This window comes from Eurosta solidaginis, chromosome 4, assembly GCF_040869045.1.
Source record: "Eurosta solidaginis isolate ZX-2024a chromosome 4, ASM4086904v1, whole genome shotgun sequence".
NCBI classification, from domain to species: domain Eukaryota; kingdom Metazoa; phylum Arthropoda; class Insecta; order Diptera; family Tephritidae; genus Eurosta; species Eurosta solidaginis.
The window spans coordinates 233,086,175-233,108,792 of NC_090322.1; the positions used below are offsets into that span (position 1 = coordinate 233,086,175).

Genomic DNA, 22,618 nt, shown 5'->3' on the forward strand with positions numbered 1-22,618 from the left:
AGTAGTCATTGAAGGAAAAAGGGAGTCATACACTCAGAGTCTTTCAGTGGGCTTCAAAATATCATAACAAAATAATAAAATATTATAACAAAACAACAAAAAAAAAAAACAACAAGTGACGAGCAAAGCCTTCATCATACCTGGGCGAATCTGTGGATAGAAATAATGCTCGTTGATGAATTATTTGAGAGACAAATGTTCAGAAATGTATGATTCATCCCGCAATGCAAAAGGCGTGTATTGATGAAAGTTAAATGATGAGCTGAGGGGACAAAGTCATGTGATGCACATCGAGAATAGGCTTCGGACCAAAAAGTATTCCTAACGATATATGAGTATCTTAGCAGCAGAAGACATCTATCGAATTGGAAAAATAGGCAAAAGAAGACCTGAAGTGGCATTCCTAAAAGTGTCACATATCACAAAGAAGAAACCATGCAAGCTTCGCGTGATTAAGAATCGCTAAGCGCCAATTTTTGTTAGAAACAAAGAAATCAAATTTTGTCGGATGAAATGTTGGTGAAGCCTTATCCCAGCCGTTTGTGTTTACAAATCTTTAGAAATTCTTTTAGTGATTTGAGAAAAATCAAAATAACGTGCCATCAGGATGGCCAAGACGACCGCTGTTTCGAGTTTACCTTGAAAATCTCTCCAAAGCCTTTTCTCCGGTGAGTGCACTGCAATGGCTGCATTGTTTAAAACACATTCAGCCAAGTCATGCCTTAGTTGCTGTGCAGCTTTTCCCAATTGCTTAGTTAGTCTACGCTTTTAAAAATTATTCGGTATTACGCCAGATGTCATAAGGGATAAAAATTCAGTTTAACCAAAAGTACGGCGGCGGCCGTGGTGTGATGGTGGCGTGTTCCGCTTACCACACCGAATATCCTGGGTTCTCGCCCGGGCAAGGCAACATCAAAATTTTAGAAACAAGGTTTTTCAATTAGAAGACAATTTTTTTAATCGGTGTCGCCCCTCGACATTTATTTGCAAGCACTCAGAGTGTAATTCTGCCATTAAAAGCTCTCAGTGAAAACTCTTTTGCATTAAAAAAAGGAGCGCGATGCAAATTGGAAGAGAAGCTCGGCCTAAAGATTATCGCGCCAGTTACATACGAATATTCACCACCCACTTAAACCATTTCTCTTTAAAATAATCTCTTTTACATACTCTCTTAATCCTAGCTTTAATGTTAGAAAGTAAGGCTTTATATATGTATATAAACATTACTTTCAATAAAAAACCTTCTTCTTGGATGAAACCTCAAACGAGTAAGTTCAAATCGGAGTTTATTAAAAGTTCCAAGTGGATTCAAATCAACTAATGAAAGTCGCCTTACATTTATTATTTTTAAGACGTCCTTACTTTGTTTTTTATATTTGCCCACTATCATTTAACATCGTACATACTTCCCTGTGATCTGCCTGATGAACATTCCACAAACATCCCAAATACGATAGTGAATTTTGCTACTTTTGCTCAAGGTACTTCTGTATTTGCAACTTATTAACAATATTCGCCATACGTGCCTGAGCTTACCGACTATTTTGTAAATTCACCTCAGCACACTATCAAATGGCCCAATTTTAAGATGCAAACAGCAAGCATTTCCGAAAGACATTTTCCACACCTCAGAAAATAATTCACTATGCCAAAATGCTGAACAGAATAACAATTGGGCTTTCTATATAAAGAAGTGCATACAAACATATGCACACATATGTATGGTTGTCATTGATATCAATCACCTAATGACAAGTTTGCCGACATGGCGTATGAGTAACAAAAATCGCGTGACTGTGCATTTGACTACTACGAATGAGGTCATTGGAGCGCAACAACAGAACGCCATTGACTAGCCACTAAATGCCCCCTGCTCTATGCGAATTTAGCTGTATATTTCCTTTTGTATTATTGATGGCCTTGGCAGTTAGTCGATGATAACTAAAGAAAGAGCTTTCGAGTTACATAAATTATGCGCATCCTCACGTAGTTCCTGTCTCTATATGTGGCATGTCCTAACTGTAACCAGTTACATTGTCTGCATCACTGATGATTTGCTGATATAAGTGCTAGAGAATAGGCCATAACTTTGTTGAAGATACAAAAAAGCATATGCAGAATATTGCGAAATCTGCAATAATATAATATTATCCTTTAAGCACTAAGGCGGATACAACGTTTCAGTTTAAGCTGGGGACCGTTTGAGAAACATTTTGTGTTTCTGGTATCACCTCGCGACTATTCACGGAACTTTTCCAAACAGTTGAGGAACAACTCGGGATCTTTCTTTTTTCCTGCAGAACTGCTTTCGTTATCAATTCGGCCTTATTTTAAGATTAATTTGAGATCAAAAGATTAGATTTATGAATCAATACGGGTTTTCATAAACTTTTAAATACTGTGTCTGTGATAAGAGTTAGTTGAACTGGCTGTACGGTGACGAAGTCACATAAACTGAATGAATCCATAACAGATAGAAGTATGCTCAACGACCAATCTCAAAAACCCTATAAGAAACCAGGGCATATGTTATAAAATAAATTCCTCCTCTTGGCAAGTAAAGGGCGCATCCCTTGAAGCTTGCTCCGTAGACGTCCCATGGTCCCTTAGATGTCACATGATCGACCAAGCGGGAAAGGCGTGGGTTCAAGCGCTGGGCTGTAAAGTGTCGAAGGGTATGTGTAGGTTTAACAACCTTAGACTAACAAAGTTGCTTCTATCTTTAAAAAGAGAGGACTGTAGACTCATGAAGGGTATTCTGAGTGGACACTGCCTTCTAGTGTCACATGTCTTTAAATTAGTCTTGGTCAGTGATAGCAGAAGTGGGAAGTGCGAGTTGGAGGAGGAAACGATCGAGCACGTTCTGTGCTCGTGCCCTGCACTTGCCAGGCTAAGACTCCAGCTTTTAGGAGTGATACAGCTGTCAGATCTAGAAGCAGCAAGTGGCTTAAGTCCTAAGAAGCTTCTAGTATTTGCCAAGAGGACGGAGTTATTTTATAACATAGGTCCTGGTTTTTGATAGGGTTTTTCAGTTTGGTCGTTTAAACAAACTTCTGGTAGCATTACGGACTCAATCAGTCTATGTGAGGTCCTCATGGATCGGCCAGTTCAATCTAACCTAACCTGGCAAATATAAGAAGGTTTCAAGAAGCTATGCTACTTGTGGCTTCTTGATCGGATAGCTTTGCCACTTCTTAGGGGTTGTGTAGCGCAACCCCAATTGCTGGCGGAGAGTCTCGTTTCACTAACAGACGAGGCTCTGGCGACCGCAATCTCCTCGTGGAATTTGGGGTGGGGAGGGAAGGATGGCCTGAGCGTTTAATGTAGCCATATAAATCGTTCCCTAGATGGTCGGGCTTGCACCTTAATGGAGCTGTGTTGCCGGAGCGTACCGGAGCTGTATCCGGCAAAGGACCCTCACATCGATAACGCTCCCCCATAGCCTTCGGGGAGTAACCTTATCCTTACAACGATAACAACAATAACCTGATTATGATCTGCGACACTTTGCAGACCCACGCTAGGTTTCAAGTATTTCTTGCTTGATCGATCATGCGCAGCACTCGCCTTCTTTTAGTCTTGCCGCATGTGGTTGGATCTTCAACGGTTCAAGCATTTAACGATGCGCCCTGTTTAGCTAGCGCATACGCTTATGCCTACGGAACCTTTAGAGACGTATATTTCTCCTTTTTGTAAGATCTTGGCTCAAGCTGCCATACGGCATTTAGTCTCGTTGCAATTAACGCTATGTTCATCACCACCAGGTCTACACATGGAATGTGCAGAATGGCATAGAGTCATCGGGGTTATTTTGAGGACTTCCGTAATGCTAAGCTTTGATAGCCTGTATTCCACTCTCAAATAATTTAGGGTAGGTTAGGGAGCAGATCTTTCAATAAACAGGGACTCCATTGTACAAAATGGGCTTACAATCCCTGTAAATTCTCAATAAGATAGAAAGGTCATAAAATCTCGCGTACACGCCAAAATTATTTAGTTCTGCATTTATCTTTTGACTTTTTCCACACCCTTCTCTACGTAGAACATCCACGACAACTTACTGAATAGAATTACTTCTAGATATTTGTACAAGGTTTCTCCTGCACAGTCACAACCGACGGCCATTCGAGACCTAAGACCTCCTAACAAACAGGATCATATCCATCTTCTGAAGCGCCAAATTCATCAGAGGGGTAATTATTGGAAGGCACTTTCCACTTATGGCAACTGCAATGTCATCTTCGTGCGCCGCAAGTTTGCGGTTTCCACATCGAGCCGCCCAAACAGTTGGTTGGTGACCAGCGCCCACAGCAGAGGTCATAACACCCCGTGCTGCGGCGTGTCCCTGTCCACCGATTATGTGGCCTCATACAACCCCCATGATGAAGTTATCTTCTTGCAATTTAACATTCAGCTGACCCATGTGGTTATAGCTGGATGCACTTCAATGTATTTAAGACCATCCATGATCGCCCGCTTAGAGACATTGTTAAAAGTTCCGTAAATATCTAAGAAGATTTTTAAAGCATACTACTTGTGTTCAAGGGCTTTCTATATATTTAAAATCGGTGCAGTGTCTACCGACTTGCCTTTGGTGTACGAAAGTTGAGTTGTGGAGAGCAGTTTTTCATCCGCGTGGAAATCTGTCTTCTTTTCAAAGGGTTTGAGCAAAAATAATGTTAAGCCTTTGGGATACATATGACAGTTCTACCCCGCCTTTGATAAGAAAGATACATAAGTAGTCCTACAAGAGAAAGATACATGGTTCAGTTTTAAGCACATATCGAATACTGTTTTGAGCCATTCCACGACAGCTCTACATGAAATTTGCAGCATGGCTGGAAATATACCATCCGTGCTCGACGATTTGAACTTAGAGAAAGTCTTCACTCCCCTCTCGGTATTGGTATCAGTCATCAAGCCCGGCACTATCTCTTTTATCAACCTGGCATATTAGCAGTCTCAATAAACTTCTTTATGAAAAGCTTTTCGCTCTATTGTATGTGTCTTTTCCTTTCAAAGCCTCAAAGCTATAATTTTTTTACAGGCTAATTTTAATGAAATAATGTGGCATGTTTTTCTTAGCTCCCGGAATTCGCTGTCCACCCGCCGGGAATTTTCCTTGGCATAGTGACATTCCAAGCATATCCTAACAGCACACAGTCTTTTCAAGCATCTTATTGGTCACTTATGTCGGTTACCTATCAACTAGCTAAAGCTACATCAACCCTAGATGCATTTTATATACGTTGTTTTGTGATACGTTCTTTATCTGGCTCTGACTGGTATCGCTAATGTGTCATCTTAAGCATTCCAAGGGTTAGTAGGCAAACAAAAATTGTCACAGCATGACGTAGAACAGTTCCAAAATGAAAATAAACACTATAATTGTCATCACCGCAAATAATCTCTTCCGCGAATTTCAATTTTGGCAAGTATTTTAACATCAATTATTCAAACCTGGCCCTCGATATATTTGGGAAGCGTTAGTGGTGAGAATGATTGGACAAAGCCTGTCTGCTATATCTAAGACTAACTTTCCGGGCCTGTGTCTCTTCGGTATTTTATATGAGATTATGGTATTGGTACTTGCACCAGCACTGACATTTAGTTTATTTCTCACCTGTGCATGCGGTTGCAAAGCTATGCTTTATGCGGTTTTACACATTAATTGATAATTTATATTATATACCCATAATCTCGACTACAATCGCTTCCACATAAACTAAGAGCAATAGTAACTTCCATCGTTGCATAACAGTAATCTACGTGATTCGATTTCCAAAACATTTCTCAACGGTCTTCTCTTTGCTTAACATTTCAATTTATGTTATTTATTTTGCATGTTTTAGTCCTCTTGAGATTTCTTTTCGCGCCGATGATATGGCGCGTGTATTAAGTGTCTGTTAGTTGCACAACGATTTTCAGAAAGTACCCAAAAGATAAAAGTAACAGAATACTTTGGCTACATTATTAATTACAATTTATTTCTGGAAACGGATTTTGTATTGTTGTAATAAAGGAAATGTTTACATAGGATATATTTATTTAGTATTTTCGTGTATTAATAGAAGATTTTGTTCTCGAGGCGGCCAGTTATTGAGGAGCGGAAAATAGTTTTGTTTATTGTGTTACTGTTCCAATGTTATTAAGAATTGTTAATTTTGTTGCTTTGGAGAGCTATTTAATAAATTGAAGTAAAGGTTGGAAATAGTTTAACGGAAGTCCAAATTTATTGCAAAAGTTACTTTGTTATGGTAAGCGCGAATCCAGAAAATAAGCGTATAGCGTAGTCACTAGACTGTAACGTAATTTGAAAACAATGTAAGGACTAGAATAGATACGAGCGAAGTCAGACAGCAAATCAGGTAAAGTAAAGTACAGTGAAGTTATCAATTCGCTATCGAAGTTGTAACAGTTTGTTATCTTCGAGCCACCGTTCGTTATCGGAATGCTATCGACGGCGTATAGACCAGGTAGCGATTTGTTATCGAAGTGCTATAAATTTTCTATCAATAAAAGAGGTTCTGAATGGGCGCTTTCAGCAAACACAACTAGGGATCAATCGTTGAGTGATAACATTCTAGACGCACCGTTGACTAGTTACGATCCATTCAATGGCTGCAATTTTACTTCAAATTACTGAGCTGAAACTTTTTTCGCTATATTTGCTCAACATATTTATTCGGCTGTCTGGCAGAGCTTTCACAGTTTGAAATATTGGTTATGAATACAAGTTTTCTTCTTAATTTTATAGTGAAGTGTAAAAAGAACTTAAAATGCACTTTTCTTTAAAATGTAAAGTTAGCTATTTTTCGGCGTTGAGAGAACAAATTTTATATCACTCAACTGACGGAAACATGTTTGTAACGTATCAACAAAAATAGTGTTCGCTGAAAGCTCTCAATGAGAAATCCAATTTGTATCGTTATATATCGAATTTTTGTCGAAGTTTTATTAATTTATTATCAAATAACTTATAGATTATTTATAGAAATATTATCGACATATTGCAAAAAGCCTATCGATTTATCATCGAAAAGCTAACGACTTGTTATCAATTTGTTATGGGCGTTTTATCGATTAGTTATTAAAATCCTATCGATATGTTATCGAAAAAAAATTTATTTGTTATACAAATATATTCGATTTGTTATCAAAAAGGCATTGATTTGTTATCAAAGAGTTGCCGAAAAGTCATCGATTTATTTCCGAAAAATTATAAACTATTTATTAAAAAGTTATCCATATTTTATTTAAAAGTAATCGTTTTGTTTTTAGTGCGTTATTAGTTTTCTAGTGGCGTGTCATACATTTTTAATCGAAAAAATACCGAGTTTTAGTCGAAAAGTTATTGATTTGTTATCTAAAAATTTTTTATTTGTTATCAAGAAGTAAGCTATTTAGTAACGAAAAGTTATCGATTTCTTATCGAAGTGTAACTTGTCGACAAAAAGCCAATGGCTCTGCGAATAAAAGCCGATAAATCGAATCTTATATTTCACTATAATAAGCCGATGTCTGTTGTTACAGAAAAGAAGCGGACGAAGCTATTTTCAAAAAGCTGAAAACTATTTGTTTCTGGTAAAGTTATTTATGTTGTTGTTTAACTCTAACACTTGGGTGAGCTCTGGCGGCGATATCGAGAAGATAAGAATCACTACAAAAGCAATTTTTACTCTTCGCTTTGAGGATTTCTCAGTGGAACTCTAAGTTTTACCTTCTCCCTTATACTATTCGGTTAAATAATATCAATCTTTCAACTCTAGCAGATTGTAGAGAAATGCTAGGCGTAATATTTATGGCTATACTACTGAATGGATTGATTTCGAACCGTTTTACTTTGAATGAAGTAAACTTCAACGTCCCATCGCTAACGTCAAGATATAACAAACCTCTTCTTTTAAGGCAGTATAGAACTGATTTCGAATTACGTGCACCTTTTTGGTGTTTGTGTAATGATTTCAATTCTCATTCGAATTCGTTTTTTGTAACGGATTCACTTTTTACTATGAAGGAAACTGTCCCATCTTATCTTGATTCGTAACAAAATTTAAAAAAATAAAATTAAAAAAATACTTCTTTACGTACTAAAACTGTTCACTTATTTAACAGCAACAGTTTGAGATGTCGATTTAACAAACCTCCGCCTATCAACAGCTCGGAAAAAATAAAATCTCTGTTGGATGCGGTTTGGTGGGCTTTGGACGGTAGTAATCTTCTGGGTTTATTATTATTACGAGGTGTGTTCAGGAAATAAGTGTCCAATTGTCAAACAATTTTTTTATAATGTTGATACACATGTCCCTGAAGTATGATAAACATTTCAGCTGAATTCATTGCTGACTTTGTCAGTCACAACTGATACGGTTAGTCGTGTTTTTATGAGGTCGGCGATTTTCGTTTGTTAAAAAAATGGATCAAAGGATTTGTATCAAATTTTGCGGAAAGATTGAAGTAAAGTATAACAAAGTGTGCGAACTGTTAACGAAGGCCTACGATGAGTCTGCAATGAGTAAAACAGTAGAGGCATTCTGGATCGCAAAGACCGGAAAATGCTCGACAAATGCGGTCGACGTGCTCAAAGTATTTTTCGATTTTAATGGCTAAGTGCATTATGAATTCTTGCTACGAGGTCAAACGGTCAATAAGGAGTGCTACCTACAAATTCAACGCTGTTTGCATGAAGCAATCCGAAAGAAAAGCCCGAATTTGTGGCAAAATAATTCATAGCTTTTGCACCACGATAATGCACCTGCTCACACTTCGTAGCTTGTTCATGAATTTTTGGCTAAAAACAACACTGTAACGATGCCCCAGTCTCCATATTCGCCAGACATGGATGGCTCCGTGTGAATTTTTTCTATTTCCAGAAATAAAGAGAACCTTGAAGGGCCATAGTTTTACAACCATAGATTAAATTAATAGCGCATCGCTGAAAGAGCTGAAGGCTATCCCAAAGATCGAGTTAGAGAAGTGTTTCGAGGATTGGCAGAAGCGCTGGCACAAGTGCATAATATATAATGGGGATTATTTTGAAGGCGACATCATTAATGTAAATGAATAAATAAATATACTTTTCAAAAAACGAAAATTCCCGTTATTTTCTGAACACACCTCGTATTTAAGCTGATTCCACTGAGTTGGGCGAAGGCAGGTGGAGGAACCCTTTACCTCCCTTCGTGCTCGCAATTGCCTACAGTGATTTTCTACAAAGTGGCCCACCAGATTACTACCTCAACGTGAAATAACATTACGTTCTGTTTTCAAGTAAAATGTTTCCGCTGGTTTTAGCTCACTTTTTATTTCTATTACTTCCACTATGATTACTCTGTTGAAGATGTGTATACATCTCAAAAACAAAAAAAAAAACAAGTAAGGACGGGACTGTCTTCGGCTATGCCGAAGACTTCACACCTTTCATGAATGGGGCTGAACAATAATCTTATCCCGTTCGTAATCTCCGAATAATCGGATGTATAATATAAGAAATATATAGTGAACAGATCTACATACCTAAACGATTTTTAAGATAAATATAAAATAAAAAATATATGCTATATACGTAAGCATTTGGTGAAATTTGAAGCTTCTAGCTGTTAAAACGGAGCTGAAATTACGCGAAGTTTCTTATCTGAACAATCGGTTGTATGAGATATATACTATATATACCACCGACCTCAATGATTTTTTCAGACAACAATATATACTATACAAGTAAGCATTTGGTGAAAATTGAAGCTTCTAGCTGTTAAAACGGGGCAGAAATTACGCGAAGTTTCTTATCTGAACAATCGGTTGTATGAGATATATACTATATATACCACCGGTCTCTATGATTTTTTCAGACAACAATATATGCTGTACACGTAAACATTTGGTAAAATTTGAACACATCTAAACGATTTTTAAGATAAATATAAAATAAACAAATAAGAACGGGACTGTCTTCGGCTGTGCCGAAGACTTCATACCTTTCATGAATGGGGCTGAACAATAATCTTATCCCGTTCGTAATCTCCGAATAATCGGATGTATAAAATAAGAAATATATAGTGAACAGATCTACATACCTTAACGATTTTTAAGATAAATATAAAATAAAAAACAGGTAGGTAATTTGTGTGAGGATGCAAAGCTTCACGTTTTTTGTGGTCTGCATGTAAAAAACTATGACTACGAATCACGTATTTCAACAATATATGACGTAAACGTAACTATTTGATGAAATTTGATGAATTTTGAAGCTTCTAGCCGTAAAAAGGGGGCAAAAATTAGAGTTTATATGGGGTATATAATATATATACCACCGAACTCTATGATTTTTTCAGACAAAAATATATGCTATATACGTAAGCATATGGTGAAATTTGAAGCGTCTAGCTTTTAGAAAGGTGCAGAAATTGCGCAAAGTTTCTTAACTGAACAATCGGTTGTATGAGATATATATTATATATACCACCGATCTCAACGATTTTTTCAGACAACAATATATGCTATACACGTAAGCATTTGGTGAAATTTGAACATATCTAAACGATTTTAAGATAAATATAAAATAAAAAACAGGTAGGTAATTTGTGTGAGGATGCAAAGCTTCACGTTTTTTGTGGTCTGCATGTAAAAACTATGACTACGAATCACGTATTTCAAAAATATATGACGTAAACGTAACTATTTGATGAAATTTGATTTTTTTGAAGCTTCTAACCGTAAAAAAGGGTTCAAAATGACAGTTTATATGAAGTATATAATATATATACCACCGATCTCTATGATTTTTTCAGACAACAATACATGCTATATACGTAAGAATTTTGTGAAATTTGAAGCTTCTAGCTGTTAAAACGGGGCAGAAATTGCGCAAAGTTTCTTATCTGAACAATCGGTTGTATGAGATATATACTATGTATACCACCGATCTCAATGATTTTTTAGACATCAATATATGCTATACACGTAAGCATTTGGTGAAATTTGAAGCTTCTAGCTGTTAAAATGGGGTCGAAATCGTAAAAAAAAAATATATATACTATATATATATACTATATATACCATCATATATATATTATATATATCACCGTTCTCTATGATTTTTTGACAAAACAATGCATACTATATACGTAAGCAATCGGTGAAATTTGAAGCTTCTAGCTGTTAAAATGGGGTGGAAATTGCGAAAAGTTTCTTATCTGAACAATCGGTTGTATGGGATATATACTATATATACCACCGGCATCTATGATTTTCTCAGACAACAATATATGCTATACACGTAAGCATTTGGTGAAATTTGAACTTATCTAAACGATTTTTAAGATAAATATAAAATAAAAAATAGGTAGGTAATCTGTGTGAAGATGCAAAGCTTCGCGTTTTTTGTGGTCTGCATGTAAAAACTATGACTACGAATCACGTATTTCAAAAATATATGACGTAAACGTAACTATTTGATGAAATTTGATGAATTTTGAAGCTTCTAGCCGTAAAAAAGGGGTCAAAATGACAGTTTATAAGAAGTATATAATATGTAGTAAAATAGATCTTTATTTAATGTTCAAATGTTTATTTCATATTTAAATGTTTATTTTTATATTTAAATGTATTTAATACGCACTTAGATTTAGGTTTAAAACTATTTTTAATCTCTATTTTATGTGAGTGTTGAAGCGTGATGATTCGCGAGCTGGACAGAACTGAAACTGTTTAAAATTTGAACTTGTAAAACTGTTCTGTTGAAAAGACGCTTCGTTAAGCAAAGTTGTTTAGTTGCTATGTTAAGGTTGTATTTTAAGGTATGTAAGTTTAGGACTTTCGTCCACTGCGCTATTCCCGTCCCACATTCGGCCCTCCTGACGCTTCATTCGGCTCGAATGGTTGCTCGGGTTGAACCGAAGGCTCCCATTTCTTAATAAATTCAGCAACAGAAATTGTACGGCCGGGGCCTTCGTGGTCTCCTATTTTTACAACCTCATACCCCCCATGCTTTAAAACTTTACTGATTTTATACGGGCCTAGAAATTTTGTCTTTAACTTTAATCCAGCACCGAATTGTGTTCGCTTAATGGCTACTAAATCATTTACACGGTACCTGTTCTCTTCTTTCCTGTTTTTATTAAACGTCTTCCTATTCTCTTCTTGAATCTTGCTAATATTTGCTTGTGCTTCTTTACGTATATTCTCACGCTCTTCGTCTAACTCTTGTATAGCTGCATCTTCCAGCAATTCAGCCAGCCTAGGTTCAGTATTCACTCGCATCTCGACTCCAGTTAACAGCTTAAATGGTGTAAATTTCGTGCTTCTTGGTGGAGAAATGTTTACGGTCTGCTGAACACGCTCTACGTGTTTGTACCACTGACCTGGGTTTTCTGAACAAAGCTTAGATAGCAGCGATATAATGATCTTATGGATGCGCTCCACTTGACCATTTCCACGGGGTACGCCGGTAGCAATCAAAAGGTGTTCGATACCCTCCGCTTCGCAATACTCCTTAAACGAATTTGAGGTAAATGCGGCTCCTCGATCCGATACAATTCGTCCTGGGTTTCCAAACACAGAAGCCTGCCTTTTGAGTCGGTCTATGACAGCATCTGCCGCAGTATTTCTGGTTGGATAAAGCCACACAAACTTAGAGAATGCGTCAACAACCACAAATATGTAACTATAGTATTTAGTGGTCTGCTCCATTGGGCCTACGTGGTCGACATGGTAGGTACCCAAAGGTCTGTCCTGCTTATCTATCGGGGTTAAGAACCCTTCCTTTTTACCTGACTTGCTCTCTCCTACAATACATTCCACACAGCTCCTTACAATCCTGGTGATTTTAGGGGTCGCTTGAGGAATATAATACGTTTTTTCAAGTGTGTCTTTTGTTTTTGCAATAGAAAAATGACCTTGCCTATGTGCCATCCTAATTATTTCATCCTCCATAGCCGATGGGACGACTATTAGTTCCTTGATGGGATCCTTGTAGAGGATGTCATACTTAAGATAAAAATCTTCGTAGCTATCCTTTCCCAACACTGTACAAACTGCCCTTACCCAATGGTCATCATTTTGTGCCTGCCGCAACCTATTTATCAACGTATCCTCGAGCATCAAACACGACACTCTGCTCAGTGCATCCACGTGCTTCATTTTCGAGCCACTGCGGTGTTCAATCTCATAACTGTAGTCCTGCAAAAACATTGCCCAGCGAGATACTCTTGACGGAATATCGCGCTTTTTCATCGTCATCGTGAAGGCGTTGCAATCAGTTATGATCTTGAATCTGATACCCAGTAAATAAACGCGCCACTTCTTGAGGGCCTCTACTATAACCAACACTTCGTGCTCATACGAATGGTATCTTTCTTCAGCTGGCTTGCACTTACGGCTCATGAACTGCACAGGATGAAATGCCTGGTCATCTGTGTCTTTTTGCATCAAAACAGCGCCATAACCAAAGATGCAGGCATCTGCGTGCACTTCTGTAACTGCCTTAGGATTGTATAGTTTTAAAACGGGTGCTTTCATCAGAGCTGCCTTCAGCTGCTGAAAAGCGGCTATCTCCGCATCTCTCAATTCGAATTTTGAATCTTTTCTAAGGTTATCCGAAAGGGGTTTAGCTACCACCGCGTAACCTTCTATGAATCTCCGGAAATACGACGTTAAGCCGAGAAAACGCTGCAAAGACCTTTTATCATGAGGTATAGGGAAATTCGAAACGGCTTGAGTTTTTGCCTCTGATGGTGCTATGGTACCATTTTCCACTATGTACCCCAAAAAGTCCACTCTACGCACGAGAAATCTACATTTACTCCATTTTACTTTTAAATTGTACTCTGCCGCTCTATTTAGCACACGCTCTAACTTCTGGGTGCCCTCATCTACATCCTTGGAGGGAATAATGAGGTCATCCATATAAGCCACGACTGTGCCATTCTGAATCAAATCCCTAAATACGGCGAATATGAATCGCGAGAACACGGCTCGCGAATTTGAAATTCCGAATGGGACATAGCAAAACTCAAACTGATCGTTGTGGGTTACAAAAGCCGTATATTTTCTAGAACTATCCTCGACCGGTACATGGAAAAATCCGTTGGCTAAATCGAGAGTAGTAAAAACAAGAGCACCCTGCCATCTCTCAATAACGTCATCTAATAGGGGCATTGGAAAATTATCTCTAACGATTTTCGCGTTTAGCCGCCTATAGTCACAACAAAGGCACTTACTACCATCCTTCTTGGACACTAACACAATAGCGGATGCATATTCTGATGTGCTCCGTTGAATTATACCTTCTTCTAGCCATTTTGCTACCTGGTCATCTACGCATTTCTTGTCTACGAAAGACATGCGCCTAGGCCTTTCATAGATCGGAATATCATCGGTAAGTAGAATTTTCATTTTGACTGGAGATTCACTCACCATTTCCGGCTTATAACTAACAATTAACGATTTCACAACATTGAGCTCGGAAATCTGCAAATGTGACAAGTCGACATCTGGTTCACTAGTCTCAAATTCTTCTACTATGTAGCACATACTCTTAAATTCTTCTAGCACTTCCAGCTTTCCTTGCTGCTTTTCCTTCCCCTCAATTGAACTAACGCACGTATCCGGATCTCCTAAAATAATACCGCTTTGTGACTTATTTTCAGTTTCACTTTTGGCTTTAAATTTAGCCGACTCCTCCGACACAATTATATCTACCTTCTTGAGTATGGTGTTGCCGATTATCGCCGAGTAATGCATGTCACGCTCTCTCACAGCATGGAAAGTAATTTCAAGCTGTAAATCGTCAACTTGAACGGGAATTATAAAGCTACCTAATGTATTAAGAACACTGCCGCTTATACCTCTTAGCTTACGTCTATCCTTGCTCAATTCGATATCCCCACCGAACATAAGTAGGATGTCATAGCGTATCAAACAAAGGTCGCAACCGGTGTCGATTAATGCCGACAAGGTTATACCATTGTACACCAAATCCTTAAAAATGCATCGCCCTATTTCACCTGCTGTTGGGCATGACTCACCCCCCAACGTATTTACGCTACCGTTTTCGATTTTGACAGAACGTTTCGTATCGCTACAATCAGCGGCACGATGACCTGGTTGTCCACACTCAAAACACTTGATCTGTACCTGTTTACAATCTTTTGCTATATGTGCAGCATCACCGCACTTAAAACATAGTTTGATCTTTACTTTTTGTTCATCTGACTTGGAATTCGAGGTCATTTTATCGGCTGTTTGGCCAAAGCTTGAACTAACCACTTGATGGCGACTAGATCTTACCTTTTCGTAGACCCGAATTTGCTCCTTTAGCTCTGATATTGTTTTTGCCTGATACAAATTAACTTTGTTTTGCCGTGAGTCAGGTATACCCTCTATAAAGTACTCAATTAAACTCATATCGTCTAGTTTAATTGGTTTGCTTAACTCCATGAGACTATAAAGGTACTCTTTATAATCTTCGTTCTGACGCTTCCGGTGATTTCTTAGCGTACGATGCACTTAAGCTGCGGACACTGCAATACCAAACTCAGCTCTTAAGGCCTGCGCTAATGTATCAAAACTAACAATTCCTCTTTGACTTCGTATAAAAAGTTTAGCCGCACCTTTAAGCAATTGCTTTGCATATATAAATTTTTGTAGCGGATTCCAATGAACAGCCTCAGCATTTTCATTGAAATCTTCCAACCAATCTTCGACCGACAAAGACCCTGAACCACTAAAAGACGTTAATGAATCTGCAATATCGCGTAATGTAAATGGCGTACGATATAATGTTTGGAAATGGGTTTCACTTGGAGGTGACGAACCAGCATCGCCATATTCAGAGCCTTCGACACCGTTGCCATCATCTACAGTAAGGCCGTAATGCTCAAGAAGCCTATCTTGTAAAGTCATCTTTCGTCCTGTAGTTGACAACCCCAACTCAGATAACTTTTCCTTTAATTCATCTACTTTTAACTTTAAAATATCGTCCCTGTTCATTGTGACTCGTCACACTTCAACTTCTTATTATGAGAAAACTTATTTCGAATGAAATGATTTTTATTATGCGGTTTTACACGACGAAATATTGACAAGAAACTTTCCAAACAATTTTGTTTTTTACGTTAAAAATTTACGAATATCTAATTTTGCATAAGTTTAATATGTTTTTTACATGAGTGTACTTGCTTTGCTACACTTCACCAATTTGTCAACAGATTTTCTATAATTGTTCAATTACATATACACAGGTATTCTGCTTTAATTTTTAATTCACCGCATTTATGTATGCACACAATTTAACTCAGTTCAACTTCACCACGAGAGCTTTTCTAATTGGACAATGCAAGAAATAAACAAGCATACATATATTTTCCGATATTTTAAGGAAATCATAAGTTAATCCTTCTTATTCTTCTCGTTCACATAAATCAAACCATTAAAATACAATCTTTAGAGACGCATATACTTTCGACACAAATTTTCGTTTTATGTTGTGCTTAGAGCTTTCAAAAGGAACATACATGAATTTATAAAAGTTTTAAAGTGCAACTACATATTTAGATTGAAATGACAGGAGTTTCAATTTGATTTTACGATCTACTTCTTTTGCTCTCTTTTGTTTGATTACCGGCTACTCTACGAAATCAGGGTTGATAAAGTGAAATAGAAATAACTACATTTACGTTAAGAATTTATAAAACTGTTCTATTTTCTTACTCGCTTATCTGCTAATCTACTCTTACTCTTCTACCGCTGGCCTTCTCCAACTTCACTTTCACCGCCTTGCTTGCCGATATTTGGTTCTAATTAGTGTATTGTATTGCCGCTTCACTTGTTCTGCTCCTTCCACAGCACTAAACGAATTTTTCGTATACACACCAATAACTTCTTGTTGAATTTCAATTGCTTGTACACCACACCAACAACTTCTCGTTGATTTTCAAATTAACGTCACACGTAGCTCGTTGTTGCAGCTTTTGATACTCGAATTCACCCGATTTCGTGTTTCCAGCCTCTGCCACACAAATTGCAATTCGCACCACTAGCGCTGTACGGCCTCTGCCACGCTGTTACAAAGCCAACAGCAAGTACTGTATGCCTCTTAGCAACTGCATACGCACACGATAGCGCTATTCGGCCACTGCCACGCTTTCAACAAAATGTTACTCTTTGTCAAATTTCTAAAGCGAATTTGCAGACTTTAGATTTTGCATTTACGAAAAGTTTAAATAATTTTCATATGAACAGTCACTAATATTTCGGTCGACTGCCACATACGGTAGACATTTTTTTTTAGAAATTTTCCATTCGCAAGCATGTCACTGTACTTAGGTACGATGGCTTTGCATTTTCATTATCACTGACGCTTTCTAAGTATTTCGCGTCGCCGCTCGCGTAAGAAACCGAATCCTTTTTTCTGACACCAATTTGTAGTAAAATAGATCTTTATTTAATGTTCAAATGTTTATTTCATATTTAAATGTTTATTTTTATATTTAAATGTTTTTAATACGCACTTAGATTTAGGTTTAAAACTATTTTTAATGTCTATTTTATGTGAGTGTTGAAGCGTGATGATTCGCGAGCTGGACAGAACTGAAGCTGTTTAAAATTTGAACTTGTAAAACTGTTCTGTTGAAAAGACGCTTCGTTAAGCAGAGTTGTTTAGTTGCTATGTTAAGGTTGTATTTTAAGGTATGTAAGTTTAGGTCTTTCGTCCACTGCGGTGTTCCCGTCCCACAAATATATATACCACCGATCTCAATGATTTTTTATACATCAATATATGCTATACACGTAAGCATTTGGTGAAATTTGAAGCTTCTAGCTGTTAAAATGGGGCCGAAATCGTAAAAAAAATATATATATACTATATATATATACTATATATACCATCATATATATATTATATATATCACCGATCTCTATGATTTTTTGACAAAACAATACATACTATATACGTAAGCAATCGGTGAAATTTGAAGCTTATAGCTGTTAAAATGGAGTAGAAATTGCGAAAAGTTTCTCATCTGAACAATCGGTTGTATGAGATATATACTATATATACAACCGATGTCTATGATTTTTTCAGACAACAATATATGCTATAATGTAAGCAATCAGTGAAATTTGAAGCTTATAGCTGTTGAAATGGGGTAGAAATTGCGAAAAGTTTCTTATCTGAACAATCGGTTGTATGAGATATATACTATATATACAACCGATGTCTATGATTTTTTCAGACAACAATATATGCTATAATGTAAGCAATCGGTGAAATTTTAAGCTTTTAGCTGTTAAAATGGGGTAGAAATTGCGAAAAGTTTCTTATCTGAACAATCGGTTGTATGAGATATATACTATATATACAACCGATGTCTATGATTTTTTCAGACAACAATATATGCTATAATGTAAGCAATCGGTGAAATTTTAAGCTTTTAGCTGTTAAAATGGGGTAGAAATTGCGAAAAGTTTCTTATCTGAACAATCGGTTGTATGAGATATATACTATATATACAACCGATCTCTATGATTTTTTCAGACAACAATATATGCTATACACGTAAGCATTTGGTGAAATTTGAAGCTTCTAGCTGTTAAAACGGGGCAGAAATTGCGCAAAGTTTGCTACCAATCACAAACTCTTGTAACAGTATGCAATCAACTCAAAAGTTCAATTAATAGGAAGCAAAAAATATTAACTTTTTTCCTTTTTTCTCTATTTTTCTTCCATTTATCATGCTGCTCGATGACAACAAACAACAAATACCGATTTCTAATTACAAACGCACAATTGTAAATACAATGAATGTACACAATAACAACAACATAAAAAAATGTATTGCTATGCAAAATAAAACTCTCAACTCTGCTGTAGATGATAAAGATGAGTCCAACACCGGCACGCACAAACATTCAGCATTTGAACATTTCAAGGCATTGCGACGCAAAACACGACGTTATGGACATAAAATGCACAAGAAGAAATATAAAAATTACCTGCGCTACGTAGCACCACCCACGTTGACAGGTAGACAAGAGATTGATACAATAAAAGTATTAAAAACAACAACTAAAGTGCCACTTGAAATTCAACCAGAAGCAAAATTGTTGGACGGAAATGGTAGCGCAAACGACAGCGACGAGAGCAACAATGCAACACAAACAGAGTTGACAAACAATAACAACTTAAGAGATTACTATAGTAAACAACAACAACAACGGCAAATGGAAAAAGCTATTGCAACGCGTGCAGAAAAACATGCTGAAAAGCTAAGAAAATATGCGAAAAAAATTGAAGAGGAAAAATTACGTGGATTACCAGCATCGCCAATATTTGTTGTAAGCAATCGAAGTGCTGGTGGTGGGAGTGGTGGTGATGGTGGTGGAATGAGATACAGTACTACACAAAAGGATGAAAAACCATTTTACGAAGGGCAAATAAACTATTTTCTGGAGACAAGCGACGACGACGAGAATGGTGATAGTGCCACGCGGAGCGCTGGAATGCCAAAAGAACGAGAAGAGCATTTACGTTCGCATGAACGCAGCATGGAACGTATGATAGCAGCAGATAATAACAATTGGTATCGACGTGTAAGCCCAGTATTTCGTAATGGTATTAAAATGTTGAGCAGCAATGATGGTAAACATGACGAGGGCGGTGCGATAACCCCCCAACAACAGCACGCGCACAAGCATCCATGGGAACAGCGCACGCCACATCAATATAACCAACATCAACGCAAGCACCATCATCATCAACGTAAAGGAATTCAATACAACCATCAACGCGAGCATATAGCGCATGGATATCAACAACACCATAAGATGCATCATCATCATCACCGACGAATCAGTAGCAACAATTTTCAAGAACATAAGCAACAACAGCATAACAAAATACAACAAGAAAAGGAAGACGAGGAAGCGCGAAACAAATTACTACCTAGCGCACACAATCCACCTTCACCGCATGCCGCAGATACTGAAGCTGCCGTGAAAATGGGTATGGTACAAACGCCCATACCGCCACCCGCTTACAACAAACAGCATGAAAAGCAAGCGCAACTAGACAGCGATGCCCTAAAATTGGGTCATCAAATAACCGAATTGGAAGAATTCGAGCGTTACTATGCTAAATGGCCACACCTGGCGCGCGTGCGTTTCCAAGTTTACGATGAACATTACCGTGAATCGCATCCTGAACTCTATACGGAGTTGAAGTTGGATGGTGACGACGCTGACGATGAGGATGACGACGAAAACTACGATGATGATTATGAGAGTGCTGCCGAACTCGAAGAGGCGCAAAGTGGACACGACGAAGATGCAAATTTGCCACCATATATAAAGAAATATAACCGACGCAATAAGCAGCTTTTAAATTTGCTTGAAGGTACATTAGCGCCACCTACGCGTCCTCCAATTACCGCCGCAGAACGCACCTGGTCGAATTCGCTACTACAACCTGGACCACATGCAAGTAGTCGCAGAGCAGGAGGAGGCGGCGCGCATAGTAGAGTACGCATAGATGATGACTATTTGAAGGAGAAACGTAAACGTTATCACAATCAAATGCATGACACTGTCATCAGCAGTATTAACAAGAGTAAACGCAAAGAGGAGCGACATCATTATCAAGATTTATTTGCACAGCAACGTTCAGGGCTAACAAACGAGACAGAGCGTTTTGAAACAGTGGTGGTGTCATCATATGCGCAAGATAGAGCAGACAAGCAGAAGGCAGGCGTTGCGACAGCGGTTGATGGGGATGCACACGAAACCATAGCACACGCCACTAACCAGCTGCCCGATGAGGATATTAGCGTTGAGTTAGAGACCGTCCAAGATATAGCTACGGCAGATAGAGATAAAGACATGGACGCATATGTTGCTGATGATGGTGATGTGGTTGATATTTGGCAAAAGGAAATCGAAAATAAATCGAATGCAAACGAATTGACAGGAAACGAGCAAATGACATGGCAAATGGAAAAATTAACAACACCATCCAATTTATTGCAAGCACATCATAGCACACCATCATCAACTATAACGCCGAGGACACCAAAAGCGCTCGTTTTTCGTTTACCCTCATATCCGGCAATTGCTGGCAATTTTATAGGCAAACCGCGTAGTCGTAGCGCGCAATTTGCGCCGAGTGGCGGTAGCCGCGGTACGCTAGCTTTTGTTGCACCAGCCAATGCTGATTTGCATAGCAATCGTTGGAGTAATATTTATGGTAAAGCAGGAGGTGTTGATGATGGTGGTGGTGGAAGTAATGCGCTAGGTCGCAAATCATTGTCACGCTTCAGTCCATATAAAGCGAGTGTGCATAAAACGCTAACAGTAGCAGCAGCTGCTGCTCAAGCGACGAATAATGACAATGACGCCGCGTCGACTGACAATGTTGCGCTCAAACTCGATGATGTTGCAATGACTACAACAGCAACAAATACAGTAACGTCGAATGTTGTTGATAGTTGGGGTGATATTGATGATGGCGTTGCTGAAGGTATTCACACCGAAAGTGGCGCACTTAATGTAGGTGCACCACCACGTACCATCAAATCTTTTGTCTATCATCGCGTAATCGATGCGTCACCGCGTCTGGTTGGTACAGGCGTCACGGGACGTAAACAACGATTGCCATTTGTGGCCATTACAGATCGCCGTCTGGAGACCACAAAGAAAGCGCAATTGGAGCGACAAAAAGAATTCGAACAGAATCACTATCCGATGCCTTAAATTCACTGCACTGAAAGTACTATGTCAATGTGTCGAGACTATTAAACATGAACGGTTACAACTAAAAGTGGAAAAAAATACGTAAAACAGAAAAACGACGGCTATATAGACGCGCGCGAGGGACACAGATGGACACAGTCGTGGAGAGTGCAGCTGGAGACGTAGAAAACAGTAAATAGAAAGAATTACGTAAAAAGTAAAAGAGTTTGAAACAAAACGTGCAGTGTTAAAGTAGAAAAAGCGAACATTCGTCACAGAAACAACAAATAAAGGCTTTTGCAACACAACGCGCTGAGCGTTGAGATTAAACAGAGCAACTCAGAACTTTTTTAAAGCTTTTTATCAATACTTCGTTTTGACTTTGGTTTTACGACGCTTTTTAAACCACTCACAAAAAAGTCATGATTTCTTTGCTTTAGTAAGGCATCAAGTTACGCATTAATCTTATACATATGTTTACAATCTTAAAGCACTTGAAGACCAGGGTACAGAAATTTTAATTTCGATACTAAACTCCGATTTTTATATATTTATAATGAAGTAATGTAGTAGGTAACATCTAAGTGGCACACACTGTACATAAAATATATGAGACAATGGATTTACATATCGACAGCCCCACTGCAAATCCCTGTAAGTCACTATTTTTCCAAAAATAAGGTTCTGAGCCTTTCCCATAGATCGTGGACTTGCGCGCATTAAAATGCAGCCAAAATCGGGTTACAACTTCCCGTTTCTTTTCAGTGGTGAAATGTAATAACCTGTAAGTTTGAAACCTTCAAATCACAATGCAAATCCCTGTAAGTTATTGTGACTGTGATGGAGCAAGACCTTGCCTCGAAAATATGAGTATTTTTGGTTTTTTTTTGTAATC

General features: G+C 38.0%; 1 protein-coding gene across 2 annotated transcripts in view; it reads left to right on the top strand.

Moving 5' to 3' along the window:
* LOC137251072 (uncharacterized) overlaps nucleotides 1-22,308 on the top strand; it is a 287,201-nt gene extending 264,893 nt beyond the window's left edge. For both annotated transcript variants that reach the window (XM_067785033.1, XM_067785032.1), the window contains one exon: nucleotides 18,872-22,308. In XM_067785033.1, coding sequence (XP_067641134.1) covers nucleotides 18,872-21,744 — 2,873 coding nt within the window. In that variant the 3' untranslated portion in view covers nucleotides 21,745-22,308. The remainder of the gene's footprint in view (nucleotides 1-18,871) is intronic.
* Nucleotides 22,309-22,618: the final 310 nt, after the last annotated feature.